A 20,322-nucleotide genomic window follows, 5' to 3' on the forward strand; every position below is an offset into this window, starting at 1 on the left:
TCCAATAATGAAAGTTTGTGCTCATGAGGCGAAGCTCCGAAGCAGAAATCAGAATGAGTGGATGTACGCCGCCATCTTATATACCTGTATGTACGGGGGAGTGGCTTGGCATGCAAATTCCACTCGCCAGTTTTCATTGGCCTATTCCAAAGGGATTAGAGGTGATTGGGCTCCCAAGTGAGACCCCAAATACGTCAGTTATGACGTAACATCGTAGAGTACGACTGAGGGGGAACTGTACTGATACCCAGCAAATGTTCTGACCTTACCTGCAGTGTATTTCCAGATTAAGTATTTCTTTAGGAATTGTTCTACAAATGTTCTTTGTGGTTTTGAGTTTTTATTTTTATTTAGCTCCATATAAGTCGCAGTAGGGTGAGTTTAAAGGGAAAGAGAACAGGACTGACAAGATTAGACATTAGTGTATTTAGTATTTATACATTTGATGAGGATGATCAACCAATTCTTCACCACCCAGTAATGTTTATAACAAAGCTGCAGATGTTAAAAGCTCAAATTATGATAGAATTAAATTATTTAAATTTATTTCAGTCAGAGTACTTCATATTCCTTTAGTAAGGAGGCTGTTTGGTTTAGTTTACCCATAAATGTTAATTAATCCATTTGTAATTAGGGCTTCTATCATTCATGCGTAAATCCAACTCCAGTCATAGTTAAGAACAGCTTTTTGTTTATGATTATGATTAGTTAATGACTTCAATAATAATTTGTAAATGATGAATTAAGTATGAATTTAGGTATTAGTTCATGATTATTCAAGTACTCTTATTGTAAAGGAAAATTATGTAAATTCATGTAAATGAAACACTGGTTACCTATTAAAGTTTTTATATATATAGTTTGTTAGTTCTGCACCACTATAGTGAAACAAACAGAAGTGTAAAAATAGTTATACTAAAATAACACCTTGTCCCAGGCCAAGTGGACTAGGCAAACGAACAAACATATTGTAATTCTGTTGTGTTGCTAGGCCTGTTTTAGTCTCATAAGCAGTTCCATTAAAACATCCTCTCAGTGTTGAAAACTCTAAGTTTTGTCATGAAATTGAAATAAATGTAGGCAAGACAGACCAACAGATTCTTCATCACGTAAAGTAGTGGTGTTACAAAACCAAAAATGCCAATCAATGCCATCCTCAAGACTAGGAAAGGGAGGTCCTGAAAGACCACACCCAGAGGTGAGAGGAGGGGACTGTGAGGTGTTAGGGCCAATCGCATTGTGGAGAGGAAACAGAAAAGGTAAATTGGTAATGCCCAGCCTGAAAAATATACAGGAGTGTGACCTGCAACCCGAACCATCTCTACTGTGTCCAGCCAGAACAGGAAACTGTCTGCAAAGACTTCAGCACGAGTATCGCTAGCCAGTAGAAAGCTAAGTGGCCCAGAATACGAAGAGGTAATGTTTTGGAAGGGTATGCTAGAATGTGGATAAATTCCAGTAATGCCAAGTTGCTGTCCTTGGTTGCCTGGGACTCTTGGAACAACACCATTCCCAGGCAACCCTGGAATTGTTGTGTTCCCAAGATGACCTGAAACTGCACCATTGTTTGGCAGCCCTGGAACTGTTGTGTTGCTTGAGAGACCCAGGACTGTGCCATTTCCAGGTATGCCTTGAACAGTAGTATTGCCAGGCAATCCTCGAACGTTCGTGTTTGTTGCCCCTGCACCATGCTCTGTGCCCGCACTGCCAGTAGTAGATGAAGGAAAAGGACCCGTTATAGGAGTGACAATAGGAGTAATTCTTCCAACATGTGTCAGTAAGGTAGTGGGAATGTCTGGATCCCGAGCCAGTTCATTAGCTGCACACACAAACACACACATAAAAAAGGAGCCCAGTTAGAGATATATAAAGAAACATGTAAACATCAATTATAATTTAATAATAAAATGGAAAGCACAGATGAGGGACAGGCAACGTCTGCCCTGGAGTGCCAACGTCCTGCAGAATTTAGCTCCAATCCACTCCAAAAAAAAAAAAACTCACTTGGCTGTAGTGTTTGATTAAGCTTAGAGCTAAACTCTGTAGGACAGCAGCACTCCAGGACCGAGGTTGCCTATCCCTGGTACAAATAGTTAGGTTTAGGTAATGCAAGTAGGATTATATATTTTAGTTATAAGCTAATGAAAAAAAAAGTGTCTATTTACACTAAATGCAAATAGCCTGCCTTGTTGGCAGAGGCTATTTGCACTAACTCCACCCACCAACGTGTGGTTGGGCTGGACAACATTACAAAAGACAGCTGTTACTCACTGACTTCAGTGGCATAGATGATAAAGCGCTTAACGTATTTTCGAATCTCTTATCATATCGGAAAAAGGCATTTATTTTCAAACAAAATGAGAAAAATAATCAAAAAGTTTAAGAATAAAGTAACGGGTAAGATTAGGGTAGGTGTTGGGAGGGTTTTATTGTCTCAAAAAGGCAGCATCGATTTAATAATTCTAATAAAATTGATATATTATTGCATACTGTTTCATAATGTACTACAATACGGAAGTGCAGATATTTGCCACTGTTTACAATAAGTAGTATAAATAGCAGAAAATACTTCTATTTTTACATAGTGTAAATTTAATTGATTGCTACCGATAAAAAAAAAAAATACTGCTATTTTCACTTAGTGTAAATTAAAAGTGCTGTAAGTTTTTATTTCTACTAAAGCATACCATAATAGTTTTGCAGATATTTAAGAAACATGCTAAGTTAACATAATTGTTTATCTGAAAAACAATGCTACAGTCAATTATTCTCCTTTGAAAATGTGCATTCCATGTCGGAATGTCTGTCTCTATTTTGGTCTGTGTAACCCGCCCACTGTTAGTTTACCCAATGTATTTCAGCACCCCGGGTTGCCAGTTGGTAGAAAACACAGCACATTTCATTTCAGTAATGAAAGCTGCCAAACGAAAAGGGTCAGAGTCACAGATCGAACATTATACCCATCCTAACAAGCCTCGGCATCCATCCAAAAAAAGTGCATGATCAACGGTATAATAAAAGCCATATAAATATTGGAGATGCGTTTGAGAGATGGAGACAGCTTAAAACAGATACAGGTCTTAAAACGAATACTGAGTTTACTCATTTTCTCCTTGACAGGAAAGTAATTTGTTAAAGTTTGCTATGTATCCTGGGTACTAGTAGGGATATTTTAAGTAAATTCAACATTCAGACATTACTCATGTTTACACTGTGTTTTGTGGTACCTGGTTGTTAAGACAGCACGTATTCGAGACAGTGCGGCTGACTAGTGGCTGTTTTGGATGTTTATTACATCGATAACAACCGTGACAGAAAAACATGAAAAATACTAAATAAAAATGCAAAACCATTTTATTTAATTTACCAATGCAAATGCAGGTGAATTAGTTGATGTGGTGAAATTATATTGCTAGGTAGACACTTCTGTTATACTCTATAGGTTTTCAGCATAACGGGCTTAACTGTCTGTGTGTTTTCTATGCATAAGTCATTGAGGCAGTCTCGTTTGGAGAATTAACCATTAGATTTCAATGTAAGAAATAAATGATAGTATTGATAGTACACCTCACAATGAATAACTGCCTACTTGATTACGGTTACAACTGGGCTGCCTCAATGTGCTGACAAATGCTGACAAAACAAATATTGACGTATATTTGAGCGTATACATTAGCTGATCAACTTACAGTGTAAAGGCCCGGTGTAGCAGTCGACTCTGTACCCTTCTGGGATTCCTGTTCACCGCACCGAAGCGCAACTGGATGTACGGAAAGCGAAAAGGGACAAAAGTGTTGGCGCTATTTTCAAATGTCTTGCTACACTGCAGTGTAATAAAATATTTCTCACACTCCTATTAATGTTCTGTGCTTTTAAGTATTCTTGCAGTTGTTCTTTTGTTTTTGTCTAATGTCTGAGTTTATGCAGTTGAATTTTGCATATACTGTACATTTTAGTCTAATCTGTCAGTGCAAACAGATAAAACTCGATAACTCATATTACGGAGTATATATAATACATTATAATATTTCTAAACTACTCTAAGTGATATTCCTATTATTGACAGTGAGATACACCAAGACTTGATACAAACTTAATACTTATCAATAAACTATACTAAACTGACTTTCCAGCAAATACAATGATAAAAATGACCTGTTCTTTAATGTAATTTTAAATGGGCCTATTTATTGCATTGGGCCCTACAATTCCATGGGTAAATTCCTTTTAAATTTGCCATGAGATACAAATGGATTATGTTTTAGATTGCATTTTTCATGTACTTATTTCTGAATATGAGGTTTTTCAGTGTGCCCAGTGCCAATTTAGCAGGCAGTCCACCAAACAGGAGACCAAGTACATTCCAACTTGTCTATGTAAGCTTGTTCATAGGCATTCAAAGACAATGTATCACATAATATGGTCAGAGAATTTAAATGTATTTGTTGTGCTCTTTTAATTTTAAGGTTGATAAGCCTCTGGAATTGCTGGGAATGGACCAAATAGGGAAAGTCACCAGGACCAACAAAGGAAAAGAGTACATTTGTGTTCTGGTTGACTAGTATATGAAAGACCGAGACCTATGCGATTCCAAATAAATCAGCTGCAGTTGTGAACCAAAAATGTTTTGTGCAAATCAGAATCCTACAAACCTTATGAATGTTTTATAAACAGATCAATAGAGAACTCTGTGCCGTCCTCAGTGTGGGAAGAAGCCTCTGTGCCCCATATCATCCACGAAGTAATGGGCTTGTGGAAAAACTAAACGGAACCATTCAGAGGTGAACATTTATTAACAAGTGGCTTTGTGGGAATACAGTATTCAAGGTTATGTTGGTTGTCTTTCCAATTGGTTATACTAATAACTTTTAACTGACTCTAGAGCCTTGTGTAAACTTGTGATGTGCGACCTGAAAAATGATGCAGTAATGTTTGGTCTAAGAACCAAGACTGAGCTGACAAGTAGGTTCTCCCCATGTGTGACATGGTGACACAATATCCTTGTGAAGTGCCTGAGACATATGAGGTATGATATAATGTACATTCTTCAAAAATTCATGCTTCAATTACAAATTGATTACATAATTTCAAAGTTCTATATTTTCCAAAAGGTCAACAGCACACTGGAATCTGTAGTAGCAGAGGACTGTGTCAGGTGCTATTACTCTCAAGGAGAAAATGGACCACATAGTAAAAGAGAATGTGAAAGGAAAGGAGCGAAGACAGAGGGTGGTAAATACAGAACTGTTCTCTGTAGGCCAAGAGGTCTTACAGAAAAACATAAAGACCCAGCAGAGGAAGGGGGGCAAGCTTGAGTGCTAAAAGGTCTGAGAAATGAGAAGGGTTACATAGGTTACATATACCCCAAAATCAGTATAGACCACCTAAAATTATTTGAAGAAGACACACCCTAGTTACCCCACAGACTTATTCTAGATGAACCCTAACCCAAAAGACCACATGAAGAAACTGGACAACGCCCTTCACCCATGCCTGTAGACCTCACCATCAGTAAAGAAAAGCAGCCCCCATCACCTCCATCCTCACCAGTTGCACCAAAGCTTTCTTCCCGTGTCTCCCGCAAATCATCCTTTTCCCTGTCTCCATTGGCTTTATCAATGCCACTTTCCTCTCCTGTATCCCACACCACTACAGTGCCAACAGTTATACCAGATGACGCCAAGGATGCAGTACATAGCTGTAAGTGGTGAGGTAAAATCACATGTTGTAATCGATCAATGTTTTTCTGAATTCTAATATTTGTCAGGGGGTTTGTGATTTTTTTTTGTGATTTTTTTTGCCTGGGCTGGAAATGACAGTCAAGTACTGCTGTCCAAAGTGGGACCCTATAAGTTATTCTACCTAGATATTTTACAGATCAGCCCTGGGAAGGAGTTGGAGAGTGAGACATATATTTTATTGATGTGTTTGTTTGTTTGTTTGTTTTTATTTGTTTTGTTTTGTTTTGGATCTTATTCATACTTACTCCCCCGTTTGCACACTCCATTCTGCAGACAATGGTCTACTGTTAATTCCTCGCCATAGATTAGCATCAGTCGGAGGACGAGCGTTTAGTATCTCGGCCTACACTCTGGAATTCTATTCCCAAACACATCTGTGATCTTTCTTCATTACATGATTTCAAAACCCACCTTAAAACATATCTTTTCTCGTCTTGTTTTCCAGATCTTTGAATATATGCTTGGAAATTTGCTATGGATTTCATGTTTATCTGTATTCTGTTTTTGTTGTTATTGTTGTCTCTTGTTATGTATAAATATTCTTGTTACTGTAAAGCGACCTTGAGTTTCTAGAAAGGCGCTATATAAAATAAACATATTATTATTTATTATTATTTTGTTTTTTTCCAGATAAGGCTTTCATGTAGTGTTAAAATTTTGAATTAATGTTTCATTTTGCAATGTTTGCCAAGGTAATAAATGCATATCTGACACTAAAAATGAGGCAGCACAATTTGACCTCACTTGAGAAAGCCTTCCACATGGACACATTTGCAATAACAGCCACGTGGAATGGAAAATATCAGGGACACAAAGTCTGTTGTATATATTAATGCTTTTATTTATTCATTTTTATATTAATTTTGTTTGGGCCATGTGTAAAATTCATTTGTGTTGTCAGTACAAAAGGACTTGGATCCTTTGTTCAATAGGGTCTGGCTGCAGACACACTTGCATTTTCTGACGCGCACTCTCAGCTGTTCTGTGGCCAAGGATTTGCAGGTCTTTGTCTTTATCTCCTACAGATGACATACATGACCCTGTATGTTATGCTATTAAATTTGTTTTAATCGTTTAACCACCACAGTGTCTTGTCTCCATTGGCAAAACACACGATTTGAATGGATTGCAAGCGACATCGCAGCTAGCAGAGAGTGCAAGTGATGATTGCAAGTGACATAGTAATTTAGTTTATTTTTTTCTTTTCCTCACCACCTGGCTATTGTTGTAATATGTTGAGAGATTCAATTAAAAATAATAAATAAATAGAATAAAATAAAAAATAAAATAGACTGCAAGTGACGTCACTTCCGGAAGTGCAGATCTCTGAGAGTACAAGTCTGAGAGTGCATGTCTGCAGCCAGACCCTTCTCCCTTTGTTTAGCAATGTGTAGATAATACATTTTTATTTCCTTTTTATTTTCAGGTAGACCCAGCAAACTATGAGGTCATAGTGGGCTTTGTGAATGAGTGTCACCATTGGTTTTTAGATGTAAGTGTTTGTGATGGAGAACATTTTCCTTTGAGCTTTCCCTTATCCCCTTAAAATGTTGATTTTGCACTAATACTCCCTTATTGTGATGTCTGGGAATTTTTGCATATTACCTATATACCCATCAAAAAAAAAAAAAAATCAGCTTGACCCACTTGGAGAGTCTGACATCAAGAAGAAAAGGTGTTTGGAAGCAACAAGGTATTTAATTCACCACAATCTGATGTAGTGTTTTGGGGAAGTTGTGAATGATTGAAAGACCGGGGGAAAATCTGTTTGTAGAGAAATGATAAGAAAAAAAGTGAATTCCAGTTTCACACTGGGTGTGTGAAAGTCAGAAAGTCATGCTGCATCATGTGGTGTGTCCGCTTTGAAGGTGTATGACAGTAACAATGAAATGTTAATTAAAATAGAAGGATTTGTGTGTTTTTTTCCAGTTTGCAGAACATATTCTGCAAAATATTAACATTGTTTTATTTATTTTTTTATGAATAGACTAGAACAATTGCTGACGATGTTGCTAACACTTTATTATTCTTATTATTATTATTATTATTAATATTATTTTTATAGATTTCGTGTGATGACTGTGGCCGATGGTTCCATATAGGTTGTGTTATTAATCCATTCACAGAAAAAAAGAATACAAATGGTTTTCTTACAATAAAACAAATTGAATTTTGAAGCCATTGTTTTTGTAGTCATTTCTTTTTCTTTTTTTTTTTTAAATAAATTTACCTGCTTATACCTGCTGGGAAATTAGTCTCTTTGTTGTTTATTTCACTCATAAAATCAAGTGACATTTAAAAACACCCGTGACAGACATTGTGTTTCAGATACGCCTGCGCTAGAGACTTCTGTGTACACTCTTAAAAATAAAGGTGCTTCACGATGCCATAGAAGAACCTTTTGTTTAAATGGTTCCATAAAGAACCTTTAACATCTGAAGAACCTTTCGGTTTCACAAAAGGTTCTTTGTGGTGAAAGAAGGTTCTTCAGATTATAAAAAGGTAAGAAAGAGATGGTTCTTTAAAGAACCTTTGACAGAATTGTTCTTTGTGGAACCAAAAATGGTTCTTCTATGGCATCGCTGTGAAAAACCTTTTAAAGCACCTTTATTTTTAAGAGTGTAATGACCAAAGCCTCAAGCATTATGCTTAAATCAGTTGTAAGGTGGGGAAAACCTTGCTTCTCAAATTTTTTTTTTTAAGTTTTGCTAAAAAGACAGTACTTTTGAACTATTTTGCTTCCTGTTGTTATGGATCAACTGGGGATCATGTTAACTGGGGATGTGTGCGTGCAAGAAAGTATGTTTACCTGGATTTACAGCAGATGTTAGACGGTGACAGATTCGCCACATTCAATATTCCACAGATCATAGATTAAAAAACGTGTTTCACCAGTTGTAAACATTTGGTATGCATAATAAAGTGCTTGGATTTCACGGTGTCCGTGTCTGCGTATTTCACATAGTTTTAAGGAAGTTTACCATGCTCCCATGTCACACCTACAAACCATGCCTACGTTAACATGGGACTTGTTTCAATAAATTATCAAACTCCTCAACGAACTGAAGTGAAACTGTAAGTATTTTCTTTTCAATATCTCTGTATAATGTAGAGGGTGGAAATCATAAATGTGTAATGTGTAAACAAAACAAAACAAGAAAACATGCACAGCCCCTTGGCGCTTTTGCGATGTTGAACTGTGCAGCTCGGGTCAGAGCATATTCATGTGTCTCTTACTTTTCTACAGGTGAGGAAAAATATGGTTTGTTAACCACTTAAAATGTCATTAAATGAGTCATAATGGTTTCGTTATATATGTCGGTGCAGATAAATGCAATTTGTTTTGATGAGCTGGTTATTTTTGGCGATTTTGTCGAGTCAGTAATTAACTTGTGTAATCTGTGAATAAATATGCAAAGAAACAGCGAAAGATACGCAAGCATATACACAAAATTAGTTCATAAGTGTGTTTGAAGAGTTTTACATATGGATTGTAAGTACATAAGGAAATTTATGTTTAATGCATGTTTCCTATCTGAGTTAACATCATTGTCCATGTGAAACGCAATATGAAACAAAATGGCAGACCTGTTTAAAGAGAAGATAACAGTGGATTTCGTGTTTTGTTTACAATGACGTAAAATGAATATGTGAGTAAACAAAGGGAATCATTTGTGAATGTAATGTGATTGTTTACAGTTATACAGTATTTAGAATACCTGATGTAATATGTTGTTCACATACACATGCCATTGGATTACAGAAATACATGGACTCAAATACATGTTTTACATTGAGTTTATTTGAAGTTTATTCTTTACAATTTTGTGATTAACAACTGTGTTCTTTTTCTTGAAAGTGAATGTACAATTTATGTTACTGTTTTATGATGAAACAAATGAGAAAGAATACAGAGTTCATTAAACATTGCCAGAGCTCGCAGCATATTCATGTGTCTCTTACTTTTCTTCCGACATTGCACTGTGCGTGTTCTATTTACCCTTTGGGTCTCCTCGGCCTGAGACGGGTAACAATAACATTGTGTCTGTAGTGTGCTGTCATATGTGTTCTGATTAACAAATATAGATTAAGTTAAAATTAGCGGTAGGCTACCTAAAGCAAACACGAATTGCAAAGTCCATTGTGTTTTTATCTGGAGTTACTACATTTAAGACATTTTCTCAATTTTTTTTTTTTTTTTTTTTTTTTTTTTTTTGGACCCTCAGATTCCAGATTTTCAAGTAGTTGTTTCTTGGCCAAATAACTATCCTAACAAACCATACATCAATAGAAGCTTATTTATTCATATTTTAGCTGATATATAAATCTCAATTTAAAAAAAAATTGACAGATTTCTCTTCATAGTAACAGAAACATGCATTTTATGTAATGTTGCTAAGAAGCTACAGTATATGTATTGTTAAAAGTGCTTTTTGTGATTTTGCTTCAACACCTATATATGTTTGTTGAACATTAAATTATTTGTTTAACTTAAATAATCGCAGATAATTCACTGCATCCTATGTGTCACTAATTCGAAATTATAGGCACAATGCAAAACTATAGCTTGTTTATCACTCATTCTTTAGCAATATTTAAATCAAAAGAAAATAAAATAAAAGAACTAAAGAATATAGTGCTTGACATGTCCCTTTAACCACAGCAATATTCCTACTCAAATTAAGACACAAATTAAAGATTTTTTTAACTACTGCACATACATGCGTTGCAAAGAAACAAAACCTTATTTAATGGACTTAGAATTGCCGTTAAAAAAAATCCATTCAAACGAATGTATCCTAAACAAAACAATCTGGGTGTGGTCTGTGCAACGCCACATGAAAACATAATAAACTTCCCTCAAACGGCATCTGATACATCGGAATAGCGAAAGGGGAAACAACAGAGTCCAATGTGGAAAGCGTTGAAATCTGTTCAGTAGAAAATTCCATGTGACGAATCTGTGGCCATCCAATGTCTACTGGAAACTCAGGTAAAACTATTTGCATGCACGTTCATGTCCCCAGATAACATGATCCCCAGTTGATCCATAACACCATGCATCCAGTTGTGCTTCATGAGTATATTAGTTCTAATAATACATATGGTAACTCGGCAACTAAGCAAGACATGTAATATGATTGTGTAAAAGGAAACAAACATTCCGAGGGGAACAAAATCGGCTGCTACACCATTCACACCAAGAACGATAACGATAACTATAAAAATAACTTTCCAAAAACCTGTTTCAAACTTAAGAGAATAGCAGAGTTCACACCACAACTATAATGATAACGATACAGGTGAACAATATCGTTGGGATCACTTTCAGAACAGCTGATGAATGACAAAACACTGACAGCTAATCAGACTTCTTTCAAATTAAAAGGGCTTGCACATTTGAACTAGCAGGCAACATTTTAGAGAAGCAAACAGACATTGCACAGCCAACAGAAATATAAAACACAAAATTACCTCAGGAATTCAGCGCTATAGTTTGGACAACATTGTCTTGCCTCCTTTGAAGTTGCAGCAGAAAAGAGTTTGTATTATACCACTACATTGACTACGTTAGAGATCAGATAGTTTACGCTAGATTCACTGTTTAGATGTGCTCGAAACGTGGGCTAAGCACATCTACTGGTTGTCATGTAAATGCAACAAAAACAGACAGTTATTGCGGACACAAATACAGTTATCTTTATATTTATAATTATAGTTCATGGTATGAACCATAGACTGTAAAAAAAAGATGGAAGACACAACTTCACTTATTTCCTTTAATTGAGGAAAAGTAAAGCCGCCAGCGTCCCAACAGGAAGCTGACATATTGCGCTGATTTGGGACCAGTGTCTGCCCAGTAGAAAACTCGGTACCCAAATCTGCGCAGTAGCGAGAAAAGTGGAGCCGCATCCCGCTTACACTCCCGCAGAGACGATCACAAGAATACGTCCATGATTGCTCAAATTTTGTATGCTTTTGGCAGTACCAGAGGCTTCTGTTAAAATAAGGTAAATAAAACCCCAGTCTCTTCCTGAAGATCCCAAAAAAGTCTGTTGGCACCTCAGTTCACTCAGAGAATCTGTCAATCGCAGCCATCAATCACTATGTCACTTTCCCATTTTTATAGCATCACATAACTAACTAAAACCAAACTTATTTAAAAAACAAACACTTACATTTAAATTGACGTGATAAAAATTACATAAGGGACAAAAACCATCTTTGGAAAACACTTACATGAAGTAAAATTTAATTGTTTCGTTTGCCTCACGTCCCATTAAATTACATGGAGAGGGCGAGGTTTATGACCTATACTGGGACCAGCCACCTGGGGGGCATTAAATATTCCCTGATCTTGAATTTCATTATCCAAAAATATTCTAAATATCTTGTTTTTAATGTACTTTAGTGTAGTGTACTTTAGTGAAAGTGACCAAATAAAAGAAAATGAAACCAGCAAAATAAAATCACATGGGTACGGCAACATCCCAAATGGCCATTTTAGTGCTTACATGCTTCACAAATGAAAACTACATGTTTGTGCTCCTTGCACACAGGCCTGCGCAGAACCTGATTTTACCAAGTACGACATGTTCCTGGATCAACATCTTTGTTGACCCTGGAACAACATTGTGATTAACCAATCAGATTTGAAAAAGTTTATAGTTTTTGTGAAGTTTAGGCTTACAATCAGAGTTCATTCATCTATTATTTCCTCTGATTTTAGTGATTACTCATGGGTAAGGTTAGGTTTAGGTGTAGGGATGTGGTCAAGATTAAATTTTTGGATTAAAATGTTGTTCCAAGGTCAATAAAATATGTTGACCCAGGAACACATCTAACTCAGCAAAATCAGGACGTGCACTGCTTATTTCCCTATAGTGTTTATAAAGGCAGGTATCAGAAAGTGGGCCAGTTATATGAGGTAGACAGATATTTATAGCCAAAAAGATCTTGGCTGGACAATGAATGATGACAGCTTGTCTCTGTCAGTGTGAATGTAGAATAGGCTTCCCCCTTGAAAAGGAAGTGACAAGGTGTGTCAGCTAGCTCTATCATCTTATTTGCCTTGAATCCACTAAAGACTGTCACATTTGGTGTCCTATTATAGTAATGATGCGAAGAAAAAGGAATTTGTTACAGACAAAGAAAAAAAGTCACTGCAAACTGGAGTAATATCATGAATCGGTGAGCTATTCACCATTAATGCAGGTGGCAATATACATAGTGCAACTGTTTTTAAGAGGACAGAAAAAAAGGACATCAGATTATCTTGATGGCGATGAAGTATGGAGGCAACCTAATCATAGTGACTATACATATTATCATACTGGTCCATATCATTACCCTTAAGGGAGCAGTTTACTGAAGGGAACATGTGAGGATAATATCCCTCAGCTCCTATAATTGCAACATGGTATAATGGCAACATTTAATGCCCAAATTGAAAACTGGAGAGGCTGAAAGGTGAAAGAGTGAACATAAGACACACACAACCTCACCTGTGTAGCTCAGCTCTTTAAAGAAACCTGCCAGGTTACTCAGGTCTACTCACTACTGCCAACAGATCTCTAAGCTAACTCCATATCCCCCTTTCTTTATTTCTTTCTTTCTTGATTCAGTAGATGCAAAACTATGCAAAAATGTTGAAGTGCATTGTAAAAGGAAGGATAATGAAATGGAAAATGGAATTTTCATATTAAAAGCTAATTAATAATGTAAGTTTTTGGGGGATATTAATGAGGTTTTATGTCTTATTGATGATGGAGTTTTAATTAGTTTTTTAATTTTATTTTAATTGTTGGTAAGAAAAAATGATACAGTAACAATGTTGCTGAAAATCCTGGACTTAATGTAATTATAAAGATCCGTTCAACCTCCCTTTCTTTCTTTCTTTCTTTCTTTAGCCACACATTGTCTTCCAGCTAGATGCTGTGGATGGATAAATAACAAGTGGGTAAATTCTTTCTTTTTACACCTTTGCTTTAGAAATCATGCCAACATAATCAAGTCTATATTTGTATGAACAAAAGAAGTGACCGCCAAAGCGTTGAATCATGAATCATCCAGTCTCACAGGGGGTGCATAAACAGTCTATATAATTAATTTTAACTAATTAATTTTACAGGTAAGTTGTCTTATGTGTTGGAAGTGAGGAAAAGAGTAAAAGCCTGAGCATCGCTTATCTTTGCCACTTCCTCTTTGCTGAAATAACTGTCCTCACGTCATATTTTTGCTTCCTCTTAGCATAAATCACTTGTCTACACAACTGCAAGAGATTTCCTGTTTTGGACCTGACATGTCTAGGCTCAGTTTGGCTGTAGCACAAGTCATAAGCTCCACAAGCTCATCATATGCAGGGTTATGATAGGAGGAAGAGGAGGATGAGCAGACAGACTTAGGTATAATGTCTACCTGAACTGTCCCCACATCTAGTTCCTCGGAACTAAAGGTGAGCCTGCTCTCAGCAAATCTGGAAGAAGCCAGTAAGTGGACTTCCGAATTGGCCATGAGAACCTTGAGGCCAGCAGGAAAAGTGAGGGAAACCCCTTGTTCTTCTCTAGATCCATCTGCAATCCCTACGACCGCAGCCATTGAGCTGCCTCAACAAACATGGGGCCAGAACCGCGAAGCTCAGAGACTTGACCCCCATTGCTTGCAAAAAGTGGTAGCAAAGATTTCTGACTGCAAACTGGTCAAATATACAAATATACAAGCATACTTGAGTGCTGAATGTGCATGCTCCGCTCCCAGACAAACAACACACAGATTGCGTTGATCACCAGGTATCATAAAACGTGGGAATGGTAGAACACACTTTCTGAATTGTTTTTGTTTGCCCACCATTATTTTTTTCACACACACATATATTTTCCTTACACAGCACACACACTAGCGGTGTCCTGAAGACCACAAATTTTACAACATGTAATGAAGGCACTGTTTTATGTGTTTTATGTCATCAACTGCTGTCGGCCAGTAGGACTGGCTTCATTTCGCATGCGCCTCAGACACAGGTTCAATGGAATGCATCCACGTAGCATCCGGAACTGTCAGAATATTGAGTTCCCTATGAAAGGGAACTGTTCATTGTCCTTCTGTAATCACTTTTATAACTAAAAGTACCATTATTATACAACCATGGTATTGCTCAAAGTTTGCCCATAAGCATATGATAGCATATGCAAACTACATCTCTTGGTTAGAAAAAGAAAACCATTGTTGGTCTAGTAAATTTATGACAGATGAAGCTTGTATTTAAGGTAAAGATGATTACAGTGACATACTGGAGTCATACATTAGGCATTTTTCCCCTCAGCGTTTAAACAGGCTCGGAGAACCCCACAACTTAAAAAATACACTCTTAATCAAGCAGTTTTAGAGAACTACAGACCAGTATCCCTTCTTCAGTTCATTGCAAAAACGACTGAATGAGTTGTGTTCAACCAAGTCTCTTTATTTCTCAAGCAGAAAACCTTTATTTCTCAAACAGACAGCAACCAGTCTGGCTTCAGAAGTGGACATTCAACCAAGACTGCCTTGCTCTCAGTTGTTGAAGCCCTAAGACTATCAAGAGCAGCTTCCAAATATTCACTGCTTTTGACAAAACTCAACCTTGCCAAGACAGAACTGCTTGTGGTTAGAGCAAACCCATCATAATATAACCCCCTCATAATTTCACCATCCAACTAGGTGCAGTTTTAGGTTTTGCAAATCATATGTTTGCTTTAAACAACATTAGGAAAATCTGTCCCTTTCTTTCGGAACATGCTACACAACTCCTTGTTCAAGCTCTTGTTATCTCCAGGCTGGACTATTGCAATACCCTGGTGAAAAAGCCAGCATATGCTGGTAGGTATGTTTTGATGCTGGGATGCTGGTTAGGTATGTTTTAATGTTGGTTTAAGCTGGTCCTTAGCTGGTTTATGCTGGTCCTTTGCTGGTTTTTGCTGGTCCTTTGCTGGTTTATGCTGGTCATGTTACTGGTCAATGTGCTCTGCACATTTTGCATGTCTCCCTTATTTAACACACCTGATTGAGATCATCAGCTCATTAGTTCATTTCATGGATCTCTTTCCTAATAAGCTGATGATCTCAATCAGGTGTGTTAAATAAGGGAGACATGCAAAATTTGCAGAGCAGGGGTCCCCCAGGACTGGAATTGAGAACCGTTGCCCTAAACGATGTTATAATGGACTATTTCACATCCAGAGATGAAGGATCGGAAGATGAAGTTACTACAGAGGAGGATTCCGATGACAGTCTGTTTTATGCACGGTGCACACAAACAATTGCGCTGTGCTCACTTTTCTAAATGGGTTTAGGTTTTTTCTAAAATTCCAGTTTTGGAAAGGACATGAACATATCAAAACCTAAAAATGTGTAATGCTATGCACAATGTGTGTGTGTGTGTATATATATATACACACACACACACACATTGCGCATAGCAGGTTTTGCACCTTTGAACCCGGAACGCCTCCTGGTGGTGGGGCAGTGATAGGGACGTCTCCCTGTTACCCCCTGCAGCCTGCGTCTGCGCTAGGTGGTGCCCCAACACATGTCCTTCCTTTTTATCCAGAAGCTACCCCCCAACTGATGTCCCCACGAAGCCACAGCATCCCACCTCTACAGGGTAAATGATGGTTTTCCACCCTGCCTCCCTGCATTCAGCCGCAAGATCATCGTACTTCAGCCTCTTCCTCTCCCATGCGGCCTCCATCCCTGCCTCCCAAGGAATGGTTAGCTCAACAAGGAGTACAGTTTTGGAGCTGTTGGACCACATCACAATATCTGGATGCAGGCTTGTGCTGGTAATCTTGGTAGGGAACCTGAGCTTCCTGTCAAGGTCAACTCTCATGCTGCAGTCCTGGGTCAATAAAGTCGGTTTCCATGGTACTCTTGAAGTGGCACTTTTTTATGCTTCCCCCCTCTTGGACAAAGTGGATTTGACGGTCTGCTGGCGCAGGGTTTCCTCTGCTCGCTTCCTGCATCTGTCTCTCGAGGTTCTCTGCCAGCTTTCTGAGGACCTGATCATGCCGCTATCTGTATCGGCCTTGAGAGAGTGCTGTCTTGCAGCCTGACAGAATATGCTGGAGGCTCGCGCTCGGAGTATTGCAAAGACAGCAGCATTCTACCTTGCCATACCACAGACACAGGTTCTGCGGGAAGGGGGGTGTATCGTACATTGCCCTAATCAAGAAACTGAGCCAAGCTGATGTTTCTAGAAACCACACTCTCCCACATTGTCCAGTTTCCCTGGTGTCCCTGGGCTATGGCCTTGACCTTTTGTTGCTCGTTCTCTATGCTCGTCACCTCAGCAACAACCAATTCCTTCCTCTCTTTCCTACTGGCCTTGGACCAGAACTTTGGAGCTTCTCCATGCCCAAGGCCTGCCCTTCCTACTTGAACTCTGCCGATGGTCACTTTTTGCTGCAGCCTACTTATTGTCTGATCTACTTCGACGTGGGCTTTCCATTTGCAGCCAGTGTGGATCTGGACGTTAGCATCCCTCACAGACTTGTCAGTGGATTCCCCCATCTCCATCACAAGCCTATCTTTTTCCTTTTTGTAGCCCATGATGATTGAATTTAGAGGCAATTGGAGAAAATGGCTGGGTTTGCCACAATGCCTATCTGGAGACCAGCTCCAGATAGGCATCGTGGCAAATCAGAATCAGAATCAGAATCTTTTTCTGTGTTGGCTTTTCCATCCATGCTTGTTTACTGTAGAAACTAGGATCTCGCACAGTTTAAGCGGCCACATTATCCTCTGGTAAAGTGTGGTGTGGTAAGTGAGCTGGCATTGGTCGATCCTCGACAGGCCATCGACCAGCTGCTTCATCACAGCTTTTCCTGCTTGCTTCTCCGAGAGCTCTGCCGTATAATGTTGCCCAAGGCTTTTGATGGGCTGGTCAGCAAGAAGGGGGATCCTCTCACCACCAACAGTGAAGATGGTTCCATCGCTTCTGACTCCCTTCCTGAGAGAGAGGCTTCAGGACTTGACTGGTTTGATCTTCAACCTTGCCCAGGACATTAGCTCGTCTATTCTCCTCAGCAGCCTCGCAGTACATGGGGCTGTTGGCAGAAGACTGGTGATGTCATCCATGAAACCTCTCGGGAGGGAGTTTCTGGCCAGATGACAGTCTAACCCCTCCCACCACCTGCCTTGCCCCAATGAGGAATACCTCGAAGTCCGCAACGAAGAGGATGGGGGATATCGAGCATCCCATGTCAATGCCCGCTTCCAGCTGCTGCCACCCGGTAGTAAACTCCTGGAGGAAGAAGGCCACCCGAAGGTCCTTAAAGTAATTTGACACCACGCTTCTGATGATGGCAGGCATGTGGAAAAACTCAGTGGCGTAGTCAAGGAGCTGGTGGGGTACTGAACCGTACGCATTTGCCACGTCAAGCCACACAACATGCAGGTCAGATCTTTCCCGCTTGGCCCGTTGGATCTGCTCCCAGATTACTGAAGACTGTTCGACACACCCCGGGAAGCCATATATATATATATATATATAAATATATACATATATATATATATATATATATATATATATATATATATATATATACATACATACATCAAATACATTTACAGCTACCTGCTGGCAGATTTAGTTTCTTATTTAGAGTATAATTTCATGAAGAAAAAAAATAAATAAATAAATAAATAAATAAAAATAAAAACATTAAAGGGATAAAAAATTAATAAATAAATTAAAAAAAAAATTATGTCATCATTCTCACCCTCATGTTGTTTTAAACCTTTCTTTTGTGGAACATGAAAGAAGGTATTTTGAACTGTTGGTAACAAAGCTGTTTTGGTTACCAATGACTTAACAAAAACAAAAAATATGTTTCTCAAATTATCTTCTTTTCCATAGTTCACGTTAGGCCGCTGCAGCCTAAAAGTTTATGCATAATAAATTCTATTTTGAATCAAATAAAATACATTTATTAATGTAAATGTCTATTTGATGCTTTACACATGCTTTACATAACAATGACTTTAAATTATCTTTTGGGAGTAATTTCTCAGCCAAATTTAATGTGTGATTTGCAATTAATTAGAGTAATTAATCTAAACATCTTGTAATTAACTAACTAAAAAAAAAAAAAAACATTTTAATCAACTGACAGCCCTAATATATATGAAGAGTTCGGAAGCAAAGCCTCTAAATCCATCTGATGTTTTTCTTTAAAATTTGCATTTCTTTCTGGCTACTTTGTATAGGTTTTACTGGTACTGATACTGGTACTTCTGATTGGGCTGAGGCTGGAATTTAGCGAGTTTGAAGTAAAAGTATTTGATGGACTTATACTCTGTGTCAGGAACATTCACTCAGTATCATTATCTCATTTTTGACCGAGAAGGCTTTTAGCTGGTTTTGCATCTGAACTATATAGCAGCAGTGAAATAAATAAACCGTTTTGTTGTTGTTGTTGTTGTTTTTGAGATCATCAAATATAAACAGAGCAACTGTCAAATGTCAAATCCTGGGATAGAGTGGGTTCAAGATTCTTACTGAATGATGACACAGTCTCTGTATTGCAGGTCAACTGAGGAGCAATGGAGCAGATGAGACAACGGGAGCAGAGTTGTTGGAGGATTGACGAGGTAAGTACACAGGTAAGCAGTCAGGTCCTTATGGCATAGCAAATGTTAGACCAGACAATGAGGCAGAGTCAGGAGTGCACTGATACAGGGAGCGTGATGAGAATGAACAGGTGATGGTAATTAGTAATCAGGGCAGTGAAATCTGGTGAGCACTGAGGGCGGGGACTGTGGTGACTGAGACTCCCTGACAGTTCTCCCTCCTCCAGGGGTGGCTCCTGACGCCCTACTGCAGCAACAGGGACGACCTCAGTCTGTGGTGGAAGTCTGTGAGCAATGAAGGGTCCAGAATGTCATCCCGGGCCACCCAGGAGATTTCTACTGGGCCGTACCCCTCCCAGTCTACTAGGTACTCTAGGGTTTCTTCACAAGTTCGGGAGGAGGAGGTACTCCCGGTTATCTGGGACCTGAGACAGAAGAAGAGAAGGGTTTGAGTAAGTATATATGAAAGGTGGGGTGAATGCGGTACCCTGGTAGTTCCAGTTGGTAAGTGACTTCATTGATCTGCCTCAGGATGGTGAAGGGACTTATGTAGCGGGGACTCCGCTTTTTGTAAGGCAGGCGTAGATGTAGATCCTTCGTGGAGAGCCAGACTTTATCTTCTGGGTGATAGACAGGGGTGTTGGAATGACGGGAGTCTGCGAAGTCCTTGTGTCTCTGCACTGCCTGCTGGAGGTGGACATGAGCTGAGTCCCAGACCCTTTCGCTCACCCGGAACCAGTAGCCCACAGCTGGAACCTTGGACGGATCCTCCGTCCAGGGAAACAGCAGGGTACGCACTGGAACGGTGTGAGCCCTGTGGTGTTCTGCTTGTGGGAGTTCTGTGCATACTCGGCCAACGGGAGGAACCGGCTCCAGCTGTGCTAATCTTCATGCCAGTATGACCTGAGGTGCTGTCCAAGCTCTTGGATCTTTCGCTCAGTCTGGCCGAGGGTGATATCCAGACGACAGGTTGACC

The 20,322-nt window shown here is 38.8% G+C and overlaps 1 protein-coding gene across 1 annotated transcript in view; it reads right to left on the bottom strand.

Moving 5' to 3' along the window:
* Positions 1–483: 483 nt before the first annotated feature.
* The window catches only part of LOC127167722 (transmembrane protein 236), a 47,178-nt gene continuing 27,339 nt past the window's right edge, over positions 484–20,322 (bottom strand). Inside the window, exon 4 of the mRNA XM_051113915.1 lies at positions 484–1,819. Coding sequence (XP_050969872.1) covers positions 1,020–1,819 — 800 coding nt within the window. The 3' untranslated portion in view covers positions 484–1,019. The remainder of the gene's footprint in view (positions 1,820–20,322) is intronic.

The sequence above is a fragment of the Labeo rohita genome, chromosome 7 (genome assembly GCF_022985175.1).
Source record: "Labeo rohita strain BAU-BD-2019 chromosome 7, IGBB_LRoh.1.0, whole genome shotgun sequence".
In the NCBI taxonomy this organism is placed as follows: domain Eukaryota; kingdom Metazoa; phylum Chordata; class Actinopteri; order Cypriniformes; family Cyprinidae; genus Labeo; species Labeo rohita.